The sequence below is a fragment of the Camelus dromedarius genome, chromosome 18, assembly GCF_036321535.1.
Source record: "Camelus dromedarius isolate mCamDro1 chromosome 18, mCamDro1.pat, whole genome shotgun sequence".
In the NCBI taxonomy this organism is placed as follows: domain Eukaryota; kingdom Metazoa; phylum Chordata; class Mammalia; order Artiodactyla; family Camelidae; genus Camelus; species Camelus dromedarius.
This window is the reverse complement of record NC_087453.1, coordinates 21,482,461-21,503,310: the sequence shown is the minus strand read 5'-3', so window position 1 is coordinate 21,503,310 and position 20,850 is coordinate 21,482,461. Positions and strand designations below refer to the sequence as shown.

Genomic DNA, 20,850 nt, shown 5'->3' with positions numbered 1-20,850 from the left:
GCTGGTTACTTTTTCCAGGAAGAAGAATCCTCCCATCTCTTGCAGATAGTTGACAGTAGGCCGGGGTTAGGGATGTAGGGCTACACTGTTTGGAGAGCTTTGGGAACCACGTTGGGGAGGAGGGCTGGCGCTATAACCATTTTATATGTGGTTTTTGACTTACTAGTCTTGTTTAGAATGTGGCACCTCACTCCCTGCCCACTCTTTGAGCTGGTTTCTATTCCAGAACCTCTTTCCAGTCAGAATATTGATCTCCTGTTTCCTTCTGGAGCTGGAGAAGGGTATTGCCTGACTATTTGGGGACAAAGAAGAGACCTGAGAGGTCTAAATTCTTGTTCAGACTTCCAACCAGTTCTCCAGTTTCCATTCCCATGCCTCACCTCTGTTTGCAGTGGTTCCTGGTACGTCTTAATCCCTGCCCCTTGAGGGGTTTGCATTATAACTTGCTTGCTCTTTGTGGTTTTTCTCTCTGCAGCCTTAGACTTCAGTTTTCTTTCTCCTGCTGAGTTGGTCACTTCTTGTCTTCCTGCTCTCCATCTTCTAGAATTCTGTTGAGATCTATCATCTGTGGCCTTTTTCTTCCCTCTTTCTCTTTGTGTATTTATACATTTTAAAATGCAGTCATTCTATTGAGGCTTCAGGAATTTGCAAAGAACTGTGTTCATTTTGCTGTGCTTAAATGGAAGCTGCAGCCTTTGTGCAGAGAAAGTGGGAAATACCTTTGATTTCCATACCAAACCCCACCCTTGTTACCCTGCGTGCCATCCAGGCCTGTGGCCCTTGTCTTTCCCAGTAGCAACCAACCACTGTTGTTGATTTAATGCGCATCCTTCTTATTCATAGGTATTCATGAAAAGTGTGTGGTTTGTTTATATAGATGTATTTTTATTCTTTTGGTCTACTGTTTAATACTATACCATATAAATATATCTCATTTTACTTTTCCAGGCCCCTATTGTGGATTTTAAGGTTTTTCATTATTTTTCCAGTTTTTCATTATTACAAACTGTAATAGTAAAATTGCTGTAGTAATCATCCTTTTACTTTTGTAGTCTCCATATGCAAACGTGTGAGAATTTTTCTAGGAGACGACTTCCCTACCTTTTAATGGGTAAAATGGAGGTGATTCGGGGGTACTCTGTGGGCTTGAAAACCTTTCATTAAATTTTCTTTACATACTAGACCTATGATGAGAAAAGTAGAATTATAATACTTCCAAACCTTTTCAAAAATGTTATCAAGAAACATGCTTTTTTAATGGTTCAGTAACTCCTTATTAACAATACTGAAATCTGAAATATTTTGAGAACTGGAAAAATTTATTTCTAACTTGTTTGGCAGTAAAAACCTGATTTGTCTTTTGAAGCTCATTTGGTGGCAAAACTGATCTAGACTAACAAGGTTACTTTAAACCTATTACTTCAATTGATATGTGTATACATGTTAATTCAAAAAATATTAATGTATTTGATTATGGGTTGCTGGTGGTGTTAATATATGATATATTGCCATTTAAAATGTAAGAATTAAAAGAAATTCTAAGAAATCTTGAATTCTTAAACACACGTAGATGCAGTGGTTTCAGAGGAGGGATCATGGACCTGTGGTCACCGTCAGCTGCAGCTTTGCAGATGTGGGTGGCAAATCACAGACAAGAATTTTGTTTTATTTCTGATTGATGAAAACTCCTTTCTTGTCATTAATGAGCTCTTAGACCAATTTCTTCTTTTTAATCTGTGTTCGAAGAGTGGTTCATTTTTTAAATAACAGCTCTTCCTTTTCTTTCTTTGACAGCTGTAATATTGAAATTGCTTGTGATAATGCAAATGGGTTTCAAATTGAATAGAACTTTCTTATATTAAGTATTTTTAAAATGGATAAAGCCTTTTTCTCACATACACAGGTTTTTTTTTTTTTTTTTACCCAGAGGTTGCTTTACTAGTTCTGATTTTTCTTTAGGATTTACGTAACAGTGAAAACATCACTAATGGACTGTTGTTTAAAGATGAATTTTAATTTTGGATCTTTATGCCTTGTGTATACTTGAGTATTTTTTAATATGGTTTTTACACATTTTGATTAGATTCATCCATGTTTTCAGAGCTGTCAGTTAAATTTCGTAAGCTGCTTTTTATCCAGGTTTATTGGGATATAACTCACAGACTGTACAGTTCACCCCTTTAAAGTGTACAGTTCATTGGCTTTTAGTATATTCATAAAGTTATGCAACCATTACCATTATCTAATTCCAGAGCATTTTCATCACCTCTAAAAGAAACCCCATACCCTTTAGCAGTCATTTCCTATTCTCCCTTCCCTCACCCCCTAACAACCGCTAATCTACTTGGATAATAATAGCTTTGTAAAAAAGCAAGAAATCCCATCTTAACTGTTCAAGCATGTCTTGACTATGATCCATTGCTTGTCCCTGTACAGTCAAGTTCTACACAAAAAATCCAGTTGAGCGTTTCATTGGACTCTGCAAGTCAATTTGAAGAGGCTTTACTCAACATCTTTACAGTGCTGTTTTCTTAATCAAAAACATGGCATGGCTCTTCATTTATTTAGGTTTTAAACTTTTCTCTATTTTAATTTTATTTTTTCATAAAATGATTTATTTCTTTTGTGAACTTTATCCCAAAGTAACTTACTCTTTGTTATAAATTACATTTTCTAATTGGTGGTGTTATTACTGATGTTAGATTTTTAACGTGATTTTGAATCTTACAACCTTGCTGAATTTCTTACTGGGTCAGAATCTCTTCGATCTTTGTGTAGATAATTATACTTAACCGGAAATTATGATACTCTTGTTTCTTCTAATCCCTTCTTGTTGCTTTTTATTATCCATTGGTTAGGAACTCCAGTATACTGTTGAATGGTTGGTATGTTCTTAGTTTTTAATAATTTATATTAAAACCTCTCAGATCAGCCTTCCCTAAGAGACACTATAGATTTCTTGCTCAGGAAAGGTTAGTCATTCCCATAAAGGAAGGAAAGGCATACCTGAGATTTGCTTTTTGTTTTTTAGTTAATAACCTAGTCTTGGGCAATCTAAACTTCACTGGTTTAAGTTTTAATCAGTTTTATTCATATATGGGGCTTGTATTCGCAGTGCCTTTTATTTTATAAAACATTTGACTTATGAGAAAATATTTTGTCTGTGTTTTTTTTTTTTTTTATTAATGCTGGTTGGTTTTTTTTTCCCCATCACTAGCCTCTTTTCCAATTGCCTTGCCAAATTGTGTATTTTAAAAGCATGTATTTGTGTTAATAGGTGAACATGGGTAAAAATTATATGGCAAGTATTCTTTGTACTGTTTTGTTTTTTACAGGTTTTCTTTAAATTTGAAATTATTTCAAAATAAGTGTTTAAAATGTATTTATTTATAAAAGTAATACATGCCCATGATCAATATTAAAAAGTTTCTAGAACAGCTATAATAAAAAAGACAAATAACTCAATTTTTTAAAATTTTAAAAAAATTTTATTTCTTTAATCTTTTTTTTGAGGGTGAAGGAGATAATTAAGTTTATTCATCTGTTTATTTAATGAAAGTACTGGGGCTTGAACCCAAAACTTCATGTATACCAGGCATGCACTCTATCACTGAGCTATACCCTCCCTCCCAAATAACTCAATTTAAAAATGAGCAAAACACTTGAACAGACAGCCTCTAAAAAGAAGATAGGATAATGACCCATAAGCACATAAAAATGCGTTTGATATCTTTAGTCATCATGAAAATGAAAATTAACCACAGTAAGGTACTCACTGCATTAGAATGACTAAAATAAGATTGATAACACCGAATGTTGGTGAGGATAGGAACTCTCATATAGTACTATTGGGAGTGTAAAACTTTGGCAGCTTTTTTTTTTTTTTTTTAAATTAAGTTAAACATTCATCCATCCTATACCCAGCATTTCTACTTCTAGGTATTTACCCATGAAAAAAGAAAATATGTTGATAAAAAGCTGTATCCAGGAATGGTCAGAGTTGCTTTGTTCATAATAGCCCAAATCTGGAAATAACTCATGCTTCAACAGGAGAATAGAACAAACGGTTGCATAGGAATGATACTCTGTAATAACAGATAATGAATTACTGATGTATATACAGCAACATAGTTGATTCATAAACATTAGACTGAGCAGAAGAAGCCAGACACAAAGGAGTACATACTGTATGATTCCATTTACATGGAGACCAAAAATAAGCAAAACTAATTTTCAGTGATAGGAATCAGAGCAGCCTTTGTCTCAGTGGGGTAGGAGGGGCAGTGTAGAGTGGGGATTGACTAGGAAGAGGGCACAGGGGAACTTTTAGGGGTGTTGGATGTGTTCTATATTTTGATAATGCATTTGTCAAAACTAATCAGATGGTATACTGTGCATTTCACTCTTTGTAAATTATACCTTAATTTTAAAAAGTAAGGGAAAGGACATAAGGACATTGACCCAAGGACATTCTCCTACATAAACACAATACAGTTAACACACTCGGATATTTAACACTGATGCAAATCTACCATCTACAGTGCAGTTCACATTCAAATATTATGCTATTGTCTTTTACAGCATTTTTAATACTGAGGCTTTAGTAAAGGATCGCACATTATTTTTATTTTTTAAAGTGTCTTCATGTAAAATATCCTTGTAAGAGAAATTTTGAAATCTTGAGTCCTGGGGCATATTTTCTGGTGCCTGTAATTTCATTAAATTTCATTTAGCCTATTTCATTTTTGTCAAACTTTCTAGAGTTAATGTTCGGGAAGTTAATGGTATCAGACTTCTAAGTTTATATGGAAAGATTAATGATCCTTAAAAATACAGAATTAGAATTGCAAATCTTGCTTTCGTTTTCTTAAAAGTTTTGTTCTTCTGTTTGCCCTTTACTGAACCTGTATGCCTTTAGAAATTTTGGGTTGTTGTTTGAATTGCAAACAATTGGGTAGTATTTCTGTTGGTTTAATGAATGAGGTTTGTAATCAGCTCTAGGTTTCCCCTAGACTCTGGGACCTAGGGGAAAATTTGACTTAGCTGTTGGTGAAGCATTAACAACCTGATTTTTCTCTTTAAATGTTAATTTCTTGATCACAAAAACAATACACATTAATTGTAGAAAATACCCCAAATCAAAAAGAAAGTGAAGGACTCACAACTTTACTGAGTTTTAGAGGTGGTGCCAAGTAACACTTTAGGAAATAAATATTTATGTCATCTTTTGTCTATGCAAACACGTTCACACAATTTTCATTTTTTAAAACGATGGAATCATCCTGTATAAAGTTAACTGCTTAATTCACTTGCATCATCTCATTTGTCTTGTCATTAAGTATTCTACAGCTTTATTTCAAATGACTATTTGTTAGTATTCCTTGATGGAAATAACTGTAATTATTTTTGTCAACTTTTTTATTGTAGAAATATAAGACAGTAAAATGCATGGAACACAAATGTTCAGCTTAATGAATTATTGTAAAATAATTATCCTTGTAACTGCCACAGATCAAGATACCAAACGTGGCCAGTAGCTAGGAGGCCTTGAGTTCCTCTACCCAGTTAAAACCCCCTTCATCTCTTAGACATAACTACTATCCTGACTTATGGAAGTTATCTTCTTGCTTTTCTTTAGTGTATCCCACCTGTGTTTGCATCCCCAATGTTGTACTTTAGTTTTGCCTGTTTTTTAACATTCATCTATGCTATTGTGAGTAGCTGTAGTTCATTCATTTTTTATTACTGTATAATAGCTATTTATTGAGTATCAGTCAATACATTGATCAAACCATGTATTCATTCTGCTGATGGGCACTTTGGCTGTTTATAGCCCAAGTTACAAATGACACTGCCATGAACATCTGGATATGCTTCCTGATGTGTATATGCATGTTCTTCTCTAGGGAATCCAACCCTGGGATTGATATTGCTGGGTTATAGGATGTTTGTATCTTCAGCTGTACCAGATAATGCCAAAAACTACATTCTTAAATGTTTAGGATCCATTTTCAGTGTACCTATTCCAAATCCTTATTATTACTACTTGGTATTGTTTAATTTTAGCCATTCTTGTGGATATGATGATATCTCATTGTGGTTTTTATTTGCATTGTTTTGTGTCTTCCTTACTGTTAGTGAGGTTAAATACCTTTTCATGTGAATGTTGGCCATTTGGATATCCTCTCTGGTGCAATGCCTAGTTCATGTCTGCCTGTTTTTCTTCTAGCTTGCCTTTTTCTTAGTGATTCGTGTAGTCTAGGGACAAGTTCTTTATTAGTACGTAAGTTGCAGATCTCTTCTTCACCTCTGTAGGTAGTTTGCTCTTTTCACTTCATTAATGATGTCATTTGCTGAACAGAGGATCTTAATTTTAATGTAGTTCAACTGATTGGTTTTCTCCTTTAAAGGATTAATGCTTTTCATGCCCTGTGTGTGTACGTCTTAGAAGCATTGAGTTAAAAAGTATGTAACATTTTTAGATTTTTGCTTACAGTTTACTTTCCCACTGGCTGTGCATAAACCTTTTTATACACCATTTTCATGCTCACCAACAGTGTATATGTGATTTTCCCACACTCTTGCCAGAACTGGAGTTTTGGGGTCAGTTTTGATAATGTAGTAGATCTCTTTTCTTCGTTAATGAGTATTTTATCTTAGTTGCCGGTGTGATTCAGAGAATAAATTGTGCATCATTCCAGTAACATGGCAGTCAATAAGCATAATTGCAAGATTAATACTAAAAATATCTTTTAGCTTTTAATTCTGAGGAGCATTCATGGCTGGTAGGGAAAAGCGATAAAGATATGAAAAGCCATTTTCTTTTCTATTAGTTTAAGCCAGCATGATTTTGGCTTAAATTACTGAAAATAAATTGATGAAGACTTAATATAGTAGTCCCCCGGAAGTTCCTCTGGGGAAATATGCTCCAAGACCCCAAGTGGCTGCCTGAAACCCTGGATCGTACCTAATCGTACATTACTATGTTTTTTCTTACATACATGTCTACATACCTATGATGAAGTTTAATTTACCAGTTAGGCACAGTACGGGGATATAAATTAGGCACAGTAAGAAAATACAAATTAGGCAGAGCAAGAAGTACCACCATCATTACTCCTGCCTTTGGGGCCATTAAGTAAAGTAAGAGTTACTTGAACACAAGTGCTGTGATACCATGACAGTTGATTGGATAACCACGATGGCTACTAAGTGACCAGTGGGCGGGATATGCTGGACAAAGAGATGATTGACATCCCAGGTGTGAGATGTCATCCTGCTGCTCAGAACAGCGTGCAGTTTGAAACGTATGGGTTGTTATGTCTGGAGTTTTCCATTAAATATTTTCTGACCCTGGTTGATCATGGAATGCAAAAGAAACCACAGATAAGAGGGGGAATACTATATAGGAGATCAAGGGACCCATGGAATCGGTGAGTTAGAGCTTTGTGGATTTCCCTTATAAATTTCTGGCATATTTTTAAGCAGCAGAATCATGATTTTACCTACTCTTTTCCACACACTTTTATTCAAAGACAACACCCCCACCTCAACCTCTCTGCTCCTCCTCTCTCCAGCCCCCAATATTCATTCATATCCTTTCCTGGTTTTGAAGTAGCTCCTAAGCTCCTAAGTTTTCCTTGGGAATAGGTAGTTTAATCCTGAGACTCCACAGAAGAACCTGCTAGAAGAAGTGTTTGTTAGGAGATGAACTTTGGAGTGGAGCTCTCCTCTATGCTCTAGCCTTGTTTCTACTCTTAGTTTAGTTTAGATCTTCATCACTTTTTGCTGGATTTCTGTCATATTCTAACTTCCTCCTGCCTCCAGACTTCCCATGGTTAATAGAATGAAATTCTTAAAACTCGGATCATTCCCCTGGTTATCCTTTTGAGACTTAAAAACAGTCACAGTCTTTTTTTCTTCTTCTTTTTTTCCTTTTCAGTTTTATTCAGTAGAAAAAGTCACAGTTTTAATCCCTCAGCAGAACGTCATAATTGTCACCGGCCTCTTGCTCTCTCCCTGTCTTCCTCACATAACCAGTTTTCCACACACCTACTGAAATCTGTGAATTCCTTTGAGTGGAATGTTCTTACCCCATTACCTAGAACTCCCTTCTTCCTCCCCACTGCCAACCTATTTGCCTACTAGCTAACTTCTTTCAAAACCCAGCTCAAGCAACGCATCTCCTTGCAAACCTTACCTCCCTGATCCTTATTCACTTTCTGTACCCCTATGCCCTCTCTCTCTTCCAACTCATTGAATTTGATGCTCCCTCTTCTGGGCTGCCACGGCTCTGTCTGTATGTTTCCATCCCTGTGCTTTGCATTGTTACAGATATGATTTTCTCCTCTACTCATTTGAGCTCCTTGAGAGGAGGGCCCTGATTCCCCTCCTTATACCCCATCCTCCCACCAGGAACTAGCATGATGTAGCTTATAGGATGCACCCCATAAACGTTTAATGGACGCAGAATTAGATATCTAACTTTCTTGATATATGTATGAAAGAACTTTGTGAGAAAGAGGTCAATTAGAAAGGGATAGGAATTTAATCAACATTCTAATCCCTCTTCTCCAAAAGTAATAGCCATTTAGGAATGACTGCTGTGCTTGTAGGATTTGTAGGGTTTGCTCACCTGAGTTGTGCCTTGCTGTCACAGAAGGATGCCCTGCAGTGGTCTCGCAGTCCGGCTGCAGTGGAGGGAGAGGAGCCAGAGGACACAGCTGATGTGGAGAGCTGTGGGTCTAATGAAGCCAGCACTGTGAGTGGTGAAAATGATGGTAAGTATCTTTGACAAGATGGGCGGAGAGCCAAAAGCAGTTGCTAGGGGCTAACCTTTATTTCCCTCTCTTCCAGTTTCTCTTGATGAAACGTCTTCTAATGCATCCTGTTCTACAGAATCTCAAAGTCGGCCTCTTTCCAATCCCAGGGACAGCTACAGAGCTTCATCACAGGTAGGGAGGAAAGTTGGCGACAAGGCTGGGTGGGTACATGAGGCCAGGCACAGGACAGGACTCTGTCCTGCAGTTCACTGTGCGTGTTTGAAGAGTAGAGAAAATCAGTTTGGTCCAAACCTAGTATCACTGTTAGTATCACTTAGAAGTGGGCCATGGGAAAAGTGGGTAATAGACCTGAGAGCAGAGCTGTTTGTTTTTTTCTCCTTACCATGGATGGATAATTTTGTTTGTTTTTATGGTAAACATGGGAACAGCCAGGAAGAAGTATAGCAGAATGGGGAGAACATGAGCTTAGGAGCCAGCAGTTTGAATTACGGCCCTACCACTCACTAGCCTTGGACAGATTCCTTACCTGTAAAATGGGGAGAGCAATAGTCTTTTCAGCTTGGGGTCACGCTCGGCACAGTGGCCAGCAGCTGGCTCAGTGGCGTGAATCACTGCTGCTGTCGGCATTACCTGCCTGTGCTGGTTGAGTACTAACTCTGTTTTACAAGACGGTGGAGACGTGGTCAAGAGGGACTGCTGTTGTGGCCCTGCAGGTGACTCGGGCTCTTTCTGTATTCCCTCTGGGAATATAGGCAAACAAGCAAAAGAAAAAGACCGGGGTGATGCTGCCTCGAGTTGTCCTGACTCCTCTGAAGGTAAACGGGGCCCACGTGGAATCTGCATCAGGTATGTGTAAGCTCGTGGTTGTGATACTCCTTCCTCAGGTCCTGGGGACCTGTCTCCCTCTGGCAGCAGTTTCTGACCTGGCTAGTGCCATGTCAGTGGAGTCAGGAGCCCCTCCTCTGGCAGGCAGCGCGCTGTGGTGGTGAGACCTGACCTAGGTTCCAGTGCTGGGCTCTGCTGGGCGCCCTCCCCTTTGCCTCACAGGGCGGTCGTGAGGGTCCGATGAAGGTGTGTGCAGGTGCTTTGTAACAGGTGCAGTGCTGTGCAAACTACGATGGCGGTTTGGCATTCTTACATGATATTTTAAGTCCAGACCATGAGGTAGTGATCTCTGACAGCCTGAGGCCAGGCCATGGAAGCCAGCAGCATTGCTGGCCACGTCTCAGGGAGAGCTGGGAGAAGTAAGCTTGTCTGAGAGCCGTGGGCGTGGCGTGTGATGCTTTTGACCGGTGGAATGCTGTGCCTTCAGGGTTCTCAGGCCGCCACGCCGATGGCGAGAGCGGCAGCCCGTCCAGCAGCAGCAGCAGCGGCTCTCTGGCCCTGGGCAGCGCTGCTATTCGTGGCCAGGCCGAGGTCGCCCGGGACCCTGCCCCGCTCCTGAGAGGCTTCCGGAAGCCGGCCACAGGTGAGTGGCTTGGCACTCATTTCTCTGCCTGTAAGGGGGCTCCTCCAGGCCTAGAGAGAAGATGATGTCTTCTGCTCCACTTCCTTGCCAGTTGATTTTTACTTCTTGGGTGGCCCTCTATTTTCTGTTGGCTTTTTTACCTTGCATTTTGGTTATTTTACATATAGATCTTCTCTGCTAGACTCTCAGAGAACTCCCTGTGGGCAGAGATGGTGCCACATTGCTTGTACGTCTCTGTAAGGGCCTAGCCTGTGCCTGCCTTGGTACTGCTTAGTAAATGCTCAAGTGAGTGAAAAATTGCTTCTGAGCTTCTCAGTGAAGAATTCCAGCATTTGTTTCCTTTCTTTGGTAGCATCCTGCCAAGTTTGTTCTCAACATCTGCAGTCTCTGTCAGATGTCCTTTTTTATAACTAGTCAATATGTTGAGTGGAAGCCTATGCTGAATTTGGGGAATGCAGACAAATTCAGTAGTGTGTACCTCCCATCCCCAGCAGGGCTATTTGCAAGGCTAGTATGCTGTCTGCTATTCCAGGATTTAATTCTCAAAGCCCAGATGCTGGTTTTTTGTAGATGGGCCACGTGAAACCATTAAGAAGACGAAACCTTGGCTTCTGAAAGTTAGACTAAACCATTGCCCAAGTGGCATCTAGGTTTGCTGTCTTGCAGCTTCTCCAGCTCATCAGCAGTGCTCAATCTCAAAGTCTCACAGATCTCTCTTCCATTTGTTGGGCTTTTGTGAGAGGTATTGACATTTCAGTGGACTTTAAACAACCCTTAGTACCTTTCTGCATGGTGGTCATACCTCTCCAGCCCGTTCACAGAAGGCTTTTGCAGATTTTTCTGTTGGACACTCACTAGATTCACTTTTAGACAACTTCCATCGTTTCTCCCGTTGATTTTGTGGAGGGAAGCTCATAGCCTGTCCCCTGCCTGCCTTTCTGTGGGTAGAGTATCCTGTTCAGGCTGTGACACAGCATGGTGCAGTCTCATCTGAGAGGATGCAAGCCCAAGTGTTCTCTTAAGGTTTATGGTAGCAACAGTAACCCGAAAAGAATAATAGTAAGTGATAGGTTAGAGTGGACTGGACGATTCAGCAGATCATGTGCAGATAAGCTCTGGGTAGCGTGGGTGCTGCCACCAAAGTTTTTCCTTAGTTGGCATTTGTTTTGTTTTGTTTTGTTTTGAATTAAGAAGCTGAAAATCTATACGTTGCTTCTTACTGCTTCAAAAATCACAGGTCCAATGAAGCGCAACAGAGGAGAAGAGATCGACTTTGAGACGCCTGGGTCCATTCTTGTCAACACCAACCTCCGGGCCCTGATCAACTCCCGGACCTTCCACGCCCTGCCGTCCCACTTCCAGCAGCAACTCCTCTGCCTCCTGCCCGAAGTGGACAGACAGGTGCAGATGCGCAGCTTCCTCTTTGCCTCTCTCTGGGCAGGCTTCTCTTCTCTTTCTAAGTTTGTTTATTTATGGGGTTTTGTTTCTTGATCCTTCTAGGCGGGAACAGATGGCCTGTTGCGTCTCAGCAGCAGCGCACTGAACAACGAGTTTTTCACCCACGCGGCTCAGAGCTGGCGGGAACGCCTGGCTGATGGTGAGTAGACGTTCTCATCTCAGTGGCTTAAGAGGTGCTCACCATGTGTGGTGTCACTCATCTCCTGGTAGTTAAAACCTGAACAGTCATTTTTCAGTGATTTTTTTTTTTCAAGGAATATTTAGTATAAGGCAGGCTTTCCTCGAGTAGATACAGTGGGTGTGAATGTGGTCAGTACCGCTGAAGGAGGCACAAGAGTATTTGGGCTTTTACTGTTTTGTGTGTGTATAGTCATCTGTGTTGCCTCTTCGTTGTTAGAACTGCAGTCTCCTGTACTTTCCAGTAACCATGGCATTCTCTGGGTGGGTGGACGAAAGTGCACCATGGCATTGACCTGCATGTGAAGTTCCACCAGGTGCTCTGTCTTTTTAGACATTACCACTGGGAATGATTGCTCTTAATTCGATTTTGTGGGGAAGCTCTTTGGGGATAGCATTGGGAGGTCCCCAAGACCCTCCCCAGGTTCAATGATTTGCTAGGAGGACTCACGGGACTCAGCATACAGTCGTACTCACGGCTGTAATTCATTGCAGTGAAAGAACACAGAACAAAATTAGCAGAGGGAAAAGACATCTGGGGTAATGTCCAGGGAAGCCAGGTGCAAGCTTCCAAGTCCTCTCCCAGTGGAGTCACACAGGACATCCTCAGTTCCCTCAGCAAGGAGTTTGACCACATGTGTGAGATGTAGTCTCCCGGGGAAGCTCATTAAGGACCTAGTGCCTAGGGTTTTTATGGGAGCTCATCATGTCAGAAGCCTCTGCCTGGCACATCCCCAAATTCCAGAGTCCCCAAAGGAAGGCAGGTGCTCACTATAAACCATCTTGTGTGCATAAACTGTTTCGGCACAGTGACCCGTTCCTGTCAGTCAGGGGGATGGGAACCCTCCTGAACTAAGTAAGTTCCCAGATGTCAGCTGAGGGCCCACCTTGTCAGCAGGTCTTTTTAGGCCTGCTGTGTTGACTTTTTCCTGCATGGGGAGTCAGAATGTTACTCTTGTTTGTTTGTTTCTGTTTCGCTTTTTTGATCAATGCATTGCTTGCTGTTGAAGGACCAATTACCCAAGGGTACACTTCCCTTGTAGTAAACTTGTTAGTTCTGTGCTGAGAAAGAGCATGATGTCAGAGACCCTCCAGAGGAGATAGGAGCCAGCGAGGGTGGAGAAGAGATTTCCAAACTCACCAGAGTCACATGTTATTTTGAAAACTCCTGACGTGGTAGAACTGCAGGATTTGGCTTTTCACAAGACAGACCTTAACATCCAAACGCACCACTGTTTGGTTTCTCTCTAGGCGAGTTCACTCATGAGATGCAAGTCAGGATACGACAGGAAATGGAGAAGGAAAAGAAGGTGGAACAATGGAAAGAAAAGTTCTTTGAAGACTACTACGGACAGAAGTAAGGCACTTGACGCCCTGAGCCCTGGTCTGGCTTGGGGGGATAGCGGCCGACGTTCAGTGTCGTGCTCGCTGCTGTGTCGCACGGGCACGTGGGGATTGCATGACACTTGGCTCATTTGCCTAATGCCATCACAGGGAAGCTGACAGAGGTTTTCCTATGGTCAGTGTCATAGACCATGCAGGTTTTTTTTGTTCTAAGATAGCTGATATCTGGGTGTATATTATTCATGGAAATAAAATAGACATGCCCTCTCTGCCCTGTAACTGATGATATGAGTTTGATTTGCAGGTTGGGTTTGACCAAAGAAGAGTCGCTGAAGCAGAATGTAGGCCAGGGGGAGGCTGAAATCAAGAGTGACTTGCGTGTCCCAGGAGAATCAACACGGCCACCGCGTGGTCCGGCCACCCGGCAGCGAGACGGGCATTTCAAGAAACGCTCCCGGCCAGATCTCCGAACCAGAGCCCGAAGGAATCTGTACAAAAAGCAGGAGCCAGAGCAAGCAGAGGTTGCTAAGGACACACAGTCTGTGGCACCAGACATGCCCCTCTACAAGGATGGGGAGGCTGAGAAAGACTCAGCAGGGGCGGGTGGTCCCCACCCCCCTGGCACATCCTCTGCAGCACCCGACCCAGAGAGTCCCGAATTCCCGGCGGAGACTGGGGCTTCGCGGATCCAGTCTGATCCAGACGACCTGGCACGTGTCTCTGCGTCTCCAGACAGAGTTCTCAGCTTGCCTCAGGAAGCTGTGGATCTGGAACCCAAGGATCAGAAGAGGAAATCCTTTGAGCAGGCGGCCTCTGCATCCTTTCCCGAAAAGAAGCCCCGGCTTGAAGATCGTCAGTCCTTTCGTAACACAATTGAAAGTGTTCACACCGAAAAGCCACAGCCCACCAAAGAGGAGCCCAAAGTCCCGCCCATCCGGGTAGGAGGCTGTTTGATTCCTAGCTGCCCTGGGCCCAGTCCCCTTTGAGGAGCCCCTTGGCAGGGACAGAAAGCCCTGGGTCCTTGTGTCAGTTATGTGGGAGTGTAGTGCTCTCCAAGAGAGCCGTTCTTGAGGCTGACTTGAATATCAGGGATAAGGTTCTTTTCTTCCTCTCTTGTTTGGTCACTCGGTTGAAGTTACCTCTAGAGGTCAGAATCCTTTGGGGTTTTAAAGTCTTCACACAGTCCCACCAGAAATTAAATTTAGAAGTGTGGCATATAAGAGCCCTTGAGCAGAATCTTCTCAGAATGGGTGGTGTCTTGGACAGCTGTTTTACCATGATTATTTCATTTTTACGGAGAATGATTTGATTCTCTAGGCCGTGACCCCTAAGCTACTAGATTCCCCACTTAGCTGTACAGTTCCTAGATAAGAGCACTCAGTCAGTTAAAACTGTTTTATTCTTCTCTTGCAGATTCAACTTTCACGTATCAAACCACCCTGGGTGGTTAAAGGTCAGCCCACTTACCAGATATGCCCCCGCATCATCCCCATCACGGAGTCCTCCTGCCGGGGCTGGACTGGCGCCAGGACCCTTGCAGACATTAAAGCCCGTGCTCTGCAGGTCCGAGGGGCGAGAGGCCACCACTGCCATCGAGAGGCGGCCACCACTGCCATCGGAGGTGGGGGTGGCCCGGGTGGAGGTGGCGGCGGGGCCACCGATGAGGGAGGTGGCAGAGACAGCAGCAGTGGTGATGGTGGTGAGGCCCGTGGCCACCCTGAGCCCAGGGGAGCCCCGAGCACCTCTGGAGAGTGTGCGTCAGATCTACAGCGAACACAACTACTGCCGCCTTGTCCTCTAAATGGGGAGCACACCCAGGCTGGAGTTGCTGTATCCAGAGCCCGCAGAGAGGACCTGGCTCCTCTCAGAAAGGAGAAGAGCTGCCCACTGCAGAGGGTTCCAGATGTCCTCACAAGTGCGCTGGAAGATACCTCCCCACTTCCTGTTGCTCCCACTGGGGACCAGCCGCGCCAGGCTTTGCCTCCACTGTCCTCCAAAACCCCAGCAGCTGAGAGAGCAGCTGAACAGCCTGTGTTGCATCTAGATGGTAGAACTGAATGTGGGTTTGGTACTACCTCCTGGGAAGGGGATAATGAAGAGCGAGGACCCACTATCCCCCCAGAGAATGGGCCTGTTCAGTCTCTAGCAGGGGATGTTGTATTAGAAGAAGGAACCTGCCAGGCTCTAGACCATGGCAGTAGTCCCACCGTGAAGGATCCTGTGACTGTGACCCCCAGTTCCATCCCCAAATCATCACTGGCTGGTTGCCTGCAAGACAGACAGTTTGATGACGAATCAGGACTTGGTGACTCAGGCCCACCCTCGAGGGAAAGTGTTACTAGGCAAGAAAACTTGAAGACCGAGGCTCTCGACTCCGCCGGTGCTGCTCCTTGGGTGCCTCCCCTGTTAAGTGATAAGGCAGTGGGGCGGCCTGATCCTGACTCCAGAGATGACGTCCCATCTGTTGAGCCCCAGGTCCGAGAGGAGTGGGAGAAAGATGCTCCCCTCGTGCCGGCATTGCCTATGAGGTTGACTGCTGAGGACGGCCTGGACCCTTCTGGACAGCTCTGGACGGTACCATCTCAAGGGTGTGTTGACAGCACTGGCAGTGACTGCAAACAGCTGGAGGTTGAAAAGCTGAGAATCAATGGAGACTCTGAAGCACTGAGTCCTCACGGCGAGTCCACAGACACAGCCTCTGACTTTGAAGGTCACCTCTCTGAGGACAGCAGTGAGGCTGACCTTGGTGAAGCCACAGTGAAGAAGAGGTCCTTGGTGGTGGAGCGGGATGAGAAACAGGACTGGCGCTGCTCTGCCTCACTCTCCAAGGTGAACGGTGACCTGAGCCTGGTCACGAGGACAGATGGGATGGTTGTTCCTCAGAGCTGGGTGTCCCGAGTCTGTGCGGTTCCTCAAAAGATCCCAGACTCCCTGCTACTGGCCAGTACCGAGTACCAGCCAAGGCCATTGTCCCTGGGGAGGCCTGGGTCCTCAGTGGAGGCCACGAACCCACTTGTGATGCAGTTGCTGCAGGGCAGCTTGCCCCTGGAGAAGGTTCTTCCTCCAGCCCACGGTGACAGCAAACCCAAATCCCCACGACTCCCACTGACGAAAGAGCAGGGCCGTGGTGGCTCCCTGAGGATGGGATGTTTGCAAGACCCTGGGGGAAACAGCTGCAGAGCTGGCCGGAGCGGCCCCCCCTCTTTAAGAGCTTCAAAGGAGTCTCTCCTACCTGAGAGCTGTGAAGCAAGCACCGATCTTGCCACCCAGGCTCCTGGAGCACCCCCCAAAATTTCCAAGACAGTCCCAAGCGTAGACTCACTATATCCAGTGACAAATCCGACAGCTGCCTCTGGGAAAGTAGAAGTGGATTCCAAAGAGCAGTTCTCTCTCTTTAGTTTTGAAGATCGGCTGGAAGCCCATGACCTGTCCCAGGGCAGTAATTCACATGCTGCGCCAGGAAACCTCACTACCTCGAGAGCCCCTGGTTTCTCATCTCCAAATGTGATCTCCTCGGATCCCAATCAGACAGGTCGGGCCCTGGGTGATCAGAACAGTGCTAGAGGCCAAGGGAAGAAGCTCTTTGGCTCCAAGACCGAGGCTGCAGCCCTTCAGTGCCCCAGGCCTGTGGAGCCCACGCCACTGCCCGCTGGTGCCCCTCCCAGTTTTCCCAGTAGGAAGTTGGGGCCAAGCAAAAACTCTGTGTCTGGTGGGGTCCAGACTGCCAGGGAAGACTGGGCTCCAAAGCCACCACCCATCTCTGTTGGCAGCACTAAGAGCGAGAAGACTTTTGGTGGGGGTCCTCTCAAAGCGAATGCAGAGAACAGAAACGCAACGGGGCCTGGTCCTCGGGAACTGGTGGACCACTTGCAAGGGATGCCCTTTGTCCTTGATTTGCCCTTCTGGAAATTACCCCGAGAGCCTGGGAAAGGGCTCACTCAGCCTCTGGAGCCTTCTTCCATCCCCTCCCAACTCAACATCAAACAGGCATTTTACGGGAAGCTTTCCAAACTCCAACTAAGTTCCACCAGCTTTAATTATTCCTCCAGCTCTCCCACCTTTCCCAAAGGCCTTGCTGGAAGTGTGGTGCAGCTGAGCCACAAAGCAAACTTTGGTGCGAGCCACAGTGCATCACTTTCCTTGCAGATGTTCACCGATAGCAGTACGGTGGAAAGCATCTCGCTCCAGTGTGCTTGCAGCCTGAAAGCCATGATCATGTGCCAGGGCTGTGGTGCATTCTGTCACGATGACTGTATTGGACCCTCAAAGCTCTGTGTATTGTGCCTTGTGGTGAGATAATAAATTATGGCCATGGGAAAAGTTGTATATTTAGTGTGTGTATTTTGATAATGATTGAGCTTAAATCTGTATACACAATATCACTGATAAAATAGACTGTCTCTAGGCAAGTCTTGCCTCTCTAAAATTTATAGTGCTAAAGCCCCTCCATCACTTGTCGGACCTTCCGATCTTGCTGGAAGGGTTTCCTATAGGGCCACTCATGGGGCTGCCCAAGGCCGGCGGCCCGAGCTCTCACACAGACCGTCAGAGCCTCAGAGCCTGGTGCGGCGTGGGGAGCCTCCTCAAGACCTAGAGGGACTTGACACTGAAGCAGGAAAGTTGTGTTCTCCACCAGGGGGCTCACTTATCTGAACTGAGTAGGAATGTCAGTCTTCCACTGCCCCCTCCCTGCCGTCTTTCCTCCTGCTACTCCTGGGGAATTGATGGGAAAGAAGCCAGCACAGGGTTCAAGTAACTGCCAGCAGTGCCCACCAGAGGGCTTTAAGCACCTGCTGACCTCGGGTCACAGTTCAGTCATTTGCCAGTTGATGGAGCCAGTTTGACCTTCGGTTCTGTTACTGAAGCCAACTTGGGACTTTCCTGCCTCTGTATGGTCCACTGACCCACAGGAGCTTTCGGAACCTTGAATAGACCTGCTTGGACGACGGGTCAGGCATAGGGTTGTCTTTCCTCCTTGTGAGTCAGATGTCCAGACGTTTGAGAATTCCTCTGCTTGACACCCTCTCCGTCAATCTGGACTCTGGGAGTGGGCATCTCCACACACCTGTGTATGTGAAAGTCATTTTACATTTCAAAGCAGTGTGTTTTTCTTATTTTTATATTTTTAACTCTTTATCCTTGGATGTATAAAGTGAACTTTTGGCTTCTGTAAGTATGCTCTATGCACCTCTAATGTTTTATCATGTATTTATATGTTGTACACAGTACTGGCCGATTCTGTAAATGGATGTGTTGTACAGAGAACACGAATGTCTCCCTTATTTTACGTCTTCGGCATCATTGCATTAAAGTGGTGTAACTGACTTCTCTCCACCTGTGTCAGAGCCACTGTGTGCTGTGCTGCCCGACCGATGTGAGGGGTGGAGTGGTTGACTTGCCCTGTCCCAGGTCACCCGGTGGGCCTACTGCAGCTTACAGAGCCGTGGTCAGCCTGGCCGCCAGCTGCTGAGCGGATGTGTCTTGCTCCTCCCATCTCTTCTCCTGCAACCTTCACTGGCTGCCATATGTGACAAGTCACCACCATCAGTGTGTTCATTGCTTCTGGATGAAGGGTGAGTGCCCTGGGGAGCCCCCAGATGGGCCTTCCATACCCAGCTCCAGGGTCACCACCTATCAGCGGTACCTGGGACCATGCTTTTCTGGGGCCATAGGCTCCACTGGACATACTTTTGACAGCAGGTGGAGGAAGATACAGCCGTGCCTGCTGCCTGCCTCTCTCCCACACCTTTCCGGAAAGTAGATGTCTCCACAGCTGTCTTCCCTCGCCCTGCTTCCTGCCTTATGTCTTGTCCTCCGACTTGCTGCAGAGTTGAGCGTCGTCCTTGTTTAACGTAGGTCTCACTGTGTGAGTGCTTCTGTGTGAAGTAGAAAATTGGTATAACTTCAGCAAGTCTCATTTTATCTGAAGGGTCTCCCCCCCGCCCTTTTCATCCCATGTGGCATTTTTGTCATCTGAAGCATGAGTGGGAAGTTGGCAATGATGTGGTGATTTCAATGCAGTATTGGCCAAGTCCAAGTCGTCAGCTTCAAGAGTCTGTTTACCAAAGACAGGGAGCAGAGGCCCAAGCGTGTTTGATCCTCTTCTGCTGTGACCTTTGGGACCACTCTAGGGGACAGTTGGGAACTGGTCTGCCAGGACAAGCACTGCTCTTGTATGTCTCTGTGGTCTTGGAAAAATAAACCTGTACAACCTGCACTTGTGGTCTCGGTCCTTTTCTGCAGCTGCCCCGCCAGGTGGGAGGAAGGTCAGGTTGGGGGCAGACACCTGTCTCATCTCACCTGGCACTGGATTTAACATTCTTGTTTGCGGAGTTTTTTTGTGAGTTTAGTCCCAGAGGCACAACTTGTCGGTGTTGCTGGTCGTTAGACTGTGTGTGTGATTTGGTGAACTTAACACCGTGTGGGCTGGAAGCAGAAATCCAATGAAAGTGATGAGGGTACTTATCGCTTGTGAATCAAAGCCATGAACTGTGACATCCCTCCCGCTGCTTGCCCCACCCACCTCACTGAGACTGAGATTGCCTGGGGTTCCTAAATGGCTGATGATCTGTGGGGAGGGTGACCAGTTCCGACCTTGAAAAGCCATAAACACGAGCACCTTTCTACCTAGCAGTGGGGCGGCAGTGAGGGAGGGGCTGGCACGACGTGGGGTCTGATGCTGGTTGATGAGCCTCAGTGGATGGCAGGGGTTGATCTCTCAGTTAAAGTCTTCAGACTTAGCTGGAGTTCTTAAAATATGTATCGCATTTTTGTGCTTATCGGAAACTATCTTAGCATATAAATAAGCCTAAGGTAAGAAAATAAATGCTAGAAGTAAAGGTTAATTAAAATACATATTCATTAATTTATTTTCTGTGAATTGAAGAATGTAGGTTTTACGTGTGGTGAAAACACGTTTTGGGGCAGTCCAAGCTGTAATTTTGCGGTGCTGCTAATCGATCGAAGGGTGGGTGAAGTTACAGTTAGGTGGCTTTGTGGTGGTGACGTGTCCTTGTGCCTTCATGTCACGGAATCCATTTGCCCACTTGCTTCTGCAGAAGCTGAGAATGTATTCGAATCCAGGGTTGGGACCTGACATGCCAGTTGCATCTCATCAGGGAGGTTGGGATGGGGTGGTGAGTTCAAGTGTGGACATTGCTACCTACCAGCTCAGTGGTTGGGGCAACTCACTCAGCCCTTGTCAGCTTTCTCATCTTTGAATTGGGGTAATAGTTGCTGCTTCATAAAGTTGTAGTGTGTGGCACAGAGGAAGTTTGTGCTCCAGACTCTTAGCTTGCACCAGACCAGATGATAGCTCCGTGAACCGACGGTAGAGGTCTGTACGGCTCCTGTCGCCTGCTTGACCCTCACGCCAAAGAGGAGCCATGGAGGTGGGGGCTCACGTGCCGCGCTGAGGACTGGTGTGGGTGGAGTGGACTTCTGACTTCCGGCATCTCTCTACAGTTGACAACATAGTCCTGAGTTTAGAGACTGAGTGCTTGGCAGGAGGGGCTTATTTTACCCATGGTCCAGAGGACAAGAAAACGTACTGTTTCAGAATATGGAGAAAACACTATCCTATTGGCTTGGTGCAGTAGCATCCATGTATGCCCAACCTGC

General features: G+C 45.0%; 1 protein-coding gene across 8 annotated transcripts in view; it reads left to right on the top strand.

The window, feature by feature from the left end:
• ASXL1 (ASXL transcriptional regulator 1) overlaps nucleotides 1–19,447 on the top strand; it is a 60,576-nt gene extending 41,129 nt beyond the window's left edge. For 5 of the 8 annotated variants that reach the window (XM_064475778.1, XM_064475776.1, XM_064475774.1 and 2 more), the window contains 9 exons: nucleotides 8,660–8,780; nucleotides 8,857–8,954; nucleotides 9,536–9,629; nucleotides 10,096–10,251; nucleotides 11,489–11,652; nucleotides 11,752–11,848; nucleotides 13,138–13,243; nucleotides 13,535–14,168; nucleotides 14,644–19,447. In XM_064475778.1, coding sequence (XP_064331848.1) covers nucleotides 8,660–8,780; nucleotides 8,857–8,954; nucleotides 9,536–9,629; nucleotides 10,096–10,251; nucleotides 11,489–11,652; nucleotides 11,752–11,848; nucleotides 13,138–13,243; nucleotides 13,535–14,168; nucleotides 14,644–17,529 — 4,356 coding nt within the window. In that variant the 3' untranslated portion in view covers nucleotides 17,530–19,447. Of the gene's footprint in view, nucleotides 1–8,659; nucleotides 8,781–8,856; nucleotides 8,955–9,496; nucleotides 9,630–10,095; nucleotides 10,252–11,488; nucleotides 11,653–11,751; nucleotides 11,849–13,137; nucleotides 13,244–13,534; nucleotides 14,169–14,643 lie in introns of those variants that run through there. The other 3 variants (XM_064475780.1, XM_064475775.1, XM_064475779.1) reach the window with 2 other exon arrangements.
• Nucleotides 19,448–20,850: the final 1,403 nt, after the last annotated feature.